Genomic DNA, 4,321 nt, shown 5'->3' on the forward strand with positions numbered 1-4,321 from the left:
TTAAACGGAAAATTATTTATATACTTTTTTAAAAGTGGGCCACGTACGATACCAACTCACAGAAAATAAGAACGTAATATATTACTAGAAGTTTGAAAGGAATCAAAAAAAAAATTGTCAAAATATATATATTACTAGAAGAAAACAAGGATGTATAATAAAAATATGTTCATGTACATCAACATTCAGTTTACCTGACTTAAGAAATTATGATGGTGGTAAAAATATACTGTAAATTATGGCAGTTGTAAAAGCGTAACAAGTCTTGAAACTTTTTAATAGTCGTGAAATTTAAAGAGTGTAATTATAGAAGCATCGCGTCTAATGTATTATGAAGGCATGTGAGTCAGTTGAAACAGTTGGAGAGTCCACGTTCGATTACTACAGTTTTCTTGGTTTCAGTTTGTGGTCCGAAACATCGACCCCTTCCCTCTGCTTCTTTGTTTCTTGAAATTTATTGTTTTTGCATGTATTTTAATATAAATATAGATTCACCGTATATGGTTTTCCAAGTGGAAAGAAGTTCGGTTATACGTGTAACGTTAGCACTTGAAGGATTATCATATTTCCTAGTTCTCTATATAAATATTTGTATTTTTCCCACTAGTGCTGCATTGGGTACAACAACAACTTCCCTTTTATCCTTGTGAAGTTTCAGCTTTCATATCTTTTCTTTATTCCTCTAGATTCACGGGTTCAATAATCAAGATCGTGGTACTCTTCTGTACTTTTCTTCACCTTGGAGAAATATACAGGAAAAGTGTGATCAATTTTCAAACTTAATCTGAGAGTATCATGAGAGCATTTGCATTTGGTGTGTCTCTCAACAATTAGTCTTTTTTAATATAATATTATTGTAGTTAAATATAAAATTTTTAAATTTAAATATACATACATTAGACCAATAGAAATAAAAGAAATAAATATTTGTTAGAATATGAGCTAACGCTTTTACACAAGAGCTGCTCTCTTCTCTTCCATTTTATCATTCGCTTTTTATCATTTTATGTTCTTAGTTATTTTAGCGATAAGAGCTTTGTCTAGAACTTACTAATAATGATGCCCTGGTAATCTAGGACTGTAACTGATAACTAATAAAAGAAATAACTAGAATGATATGAATAATTACTTATGGATATTTTTGGAATGTAAACAGCATTCTATTTATTTTAAATCACTTCTATGTGAAATGATTTTAAATGAATATTGTTGTTTTTGCTAGAATAATATAGAATAATATGAAATGAAATACGGTTTCTATTTCTTATTTTAAATGGTGAACATTTTGAAGAATACAAAAGAATAAAACCTTTATGAAGATTTATTTCAAAAATGAATTACAATTGCAATTGACTAGTTTAATTCCAGCTGAATGATGACCTGTTTCTATCATCTGATAATATTTGTAAAAGTTTTTTTTTTTTTTTTTGAGAAAGGGCTTTACTATTTGTAAAAGTTTTACAGACCATTTGTATTTTCCCACACACGCTAATCTCCAATTTGTACCTACGTGTAGTAATAGTGAAACAACTCTTTAACCAATAACTTATAATATCTCCATTTTATATTGTATGATGTTTTGAATAAAAACACAAAATTTTAAAACTTATTTTGTAAAAGAAAAAAATTAATAAGTTAGTCGTTCATAGAGAATGTAATAAAATATCACTTGTCAATCCATTTTAATAATATTTAATATATTTAAAAATATCAAAATACACCAAATTTCTCTAAAATATTTTATATTATGAAACGGTTAGAGTAAATTATATTACTGTTTGACAGCGTGCATGAAGTAACACGGTGTGTGATAATCTTTGGAGTATTAAATAATTCATTAACAACTTGGATAAAATCATAAAAGCCCGGCGCTCGATCGATGTAGCGAAAATGACTAAATGAGACAACTAGATGGGAGAATGTGTCAAGAGTAAACAAAGGTGGAGACAATAAAGGATATAATACATACGAATTTTGAGAACTACAGAACATATTGGAATAAAACCCTAATCAACTTTTTACCCCAAAAAAGAAAACCCTAATCAACTTCGAAGGATGAGAAAGAAACCCTAGTTAATTAACAAAATCAGTGAGCATGCATGAACCAAAAGAAAAAAAAAAGAACCAAAGAAAATCGATATTGATGACAAGAAAAAGAAAATCGATATTCAAATATATTCCACACACAATCGGCTCACTTTATACCCCCACATCTTCGCATGCTTTAGAAAATACATTTCGCATTTCTTTAACTAGTGACATGCTCTAGAAAATACATTTCGCATTTCTTTAACTAGTAAAAATTGATATTAATCTAAATTAAACCACGGTTTTTTTTTTAGTTTGATATGAAAATATTTTGGAGCCAAATAAGATGATGACCCAAGCTGTGAGTGTCAAGCCAGCTTTATAGTTTCATACACACGCATGTGAGTGTGCATAAATTCGTATATATACGTTTTCAATTCCGTATATTCATATTTTATATTTATAAAAAAATCCCACTCACAATAGTCTTCAATAAATACCCCCAACCACAATTCTATGAGCCCTCCTCTCACACTTACCCTTCATTGTGAACAACAAAAAGGAAAACATCAAGCAAATACCCATCTCATTTCCGAAGAAATCGAAGAGAATGGCGATGAAAAAAGCAAACAAGCTGACACAAACGGCGATGATCAAACAAATCCTGAAGAGATGCTCGAGCTTGGGGAAGAAACAGAGTAATGTGTACAGCGAAGACGGGAACGGACATCCTCTTGACGTACCTAAAGGACATTTCGTCGTCTACGTTGGTGAGAATCGGGTCAGGTACGTTGTACCCATTTCGTTTTTGACCCGGCCCGAGTTTCAGCTTCTTCTCCAACAAGCAGAGGAAGAGTTTGGTTTTGACCACGACATGGGTCTCACTATCCCTTGTGAAGAAGCTGTTTTCAGATCTCTCACCTCCATGCTCGGATGAACCATATCTTTTAGGGTTTTAAAAAATTATATATTTGAGATGGTTTTATTAGGATGAGAACAGTGGAAGTTGCTGAGTAAATGCTTCTCTGTTTTAGCAAACTATTTTTTTACATGTTTTGGCTAATATGGGTTTAGTGTTGTATTAGAGTGAGACCTAACCCTTAGAGAAAGAGATGCTCGCGAAGATCACTCTCATGGTGGTGTGGTTACTGAATGTGTACCCTGTGAGAGATATTTTGATATTTGATGAATGAGACTTTTAATATTATCAGCTTAGCTTCAATTTTTCTTTGGTTTTGGTTTTTCTTTTGCATATATAGGTTAATGAATCAGTGTGCAATATGTGACATTTTACATTGTAAAAGACTCCCAATTTTAAAAATGTATTTGTAAAAGACTCCCAAATTTTGATAAAGAAAAAAAAGACTCCCAAATTTTCTTTTCAATTTACGTAGGTTAAAAAAATAGAGCTATGGTGTCTGTTTCTTAGCCGGCGGTTTTTAGCCGTTAAAACTGTTGAACTAGCTAAAAAGATTAATAAAGTTTTATGGACGGGATGTTAATTGCAGAATCGTTACAGTGTATAACTATAGAGAAATTGCCAAAAATACCATTTTCATAGTACCACTTTTCATGTTTACACTAACCACTTTTACCACTACTTTTAATGAAGGGTTTAGATTTGAACGTTTAGGATTTAGGGTTTAGATTTTATGTTTTAGGGTTTAGATTTGATGTTTTAGGGTTTAGGGTATAAAGTTTAGGGTTTAGAGTTGAAGATTTAGGGTTTATAGTTGAGATTTTAGGGTTTAGGGTTTAGGATATTGAATTTAGGGTATATAGTTTAGGGTTTAGGGTTTAGAGTTGAAGATTTAGGGTTTAGGGTTTAGAATTGAGGGTTTAGGATTTAGAATTTTGGATTAAAATTTTGAAAAGCATATAAAAACAAAGATATAAGAGTCATTAACATTTTAATAAATAAGGTATTTTTGAAAATGTGTACTTAGTAGTGGTAAAGATGAATAATGGTACCTTTAAAGTGGTATTTTTGAAAATTCCCCATAACTATATGCAGGGCTCTGCTATGTTGAGATTCAGAAAAAGCGTTTTACTGTTTGTATTAATTTATGGGATTAGAAACTATGGTACATAGCTATACTTTATTATGATAAAAAATAAATTTGAAAACATTATTTTGTTAAACCCATACTTGTTTGAAATCATAGTATTAGTTTAAAATTCTTTTAGCTAGGTTGGATGGAAAGTCCTAACTGCTATAGTATTTTCTATAATATAGATACATTTCAGGAATTATTAACTTTCACTACTCTATTTGTACCAAAGAATTAAAAGC

At 30.7% G+C, this 4,321-nt stretch overlaps 1 protein-coding gene across 1 annotated transcript; it reads left to right on the forward strand.

Annotated features, from left to right (window-relative positions):
- The first annotated feature begins 2,518 nt into the window (after positions 1–2,518).
- LOC108816370 (protein SMALL AUXIN UP-REGULATED RNA 51) lies at positions 2,519–3,235 on the forward strand. Its single transcript, XM_018588945.2, has one exon. The coding sequence runs from the start codon at positions 2,639–2,641 to the stop codon at positions 2,963–2,965; it is 327 nt and encodes a 108-aa protein (XP_018444447.1). The 5' UTR covers positions 2,519–2,638; the 3' UTR covers positions 2,966–3,235.
- The last annotated feature ends 1,086 nt before the right edge of the window (positions 3,236–4,321 follow it).

The sequence above is a fragment of the Raphanus sativus genome, chromosome 7 (genome assembly GCF_000801105.2).
Source record: "Raphanus sativus cultivar WK10039 chromosome 7, ASM80110v3, whole genome shotgun sequence".
NCBI classification, from domain to species: domain Eukaryota; kingdom Viridiplantae; phylum Streptophyta; class Magnoliopsida; order Brassicales; family Brassicaceae; genus Raphanus; species Raphanus sativus.

What these genes read in the sequence shown, in the direction of transcription:
- LOC108816370 (XM_018588945.2), top strand. Translation starts at nt 2,639, where the DNA reads ATGGCGATGAAAAAAGCAAACAAGCTGACACAAACGGCGATGATCAAA.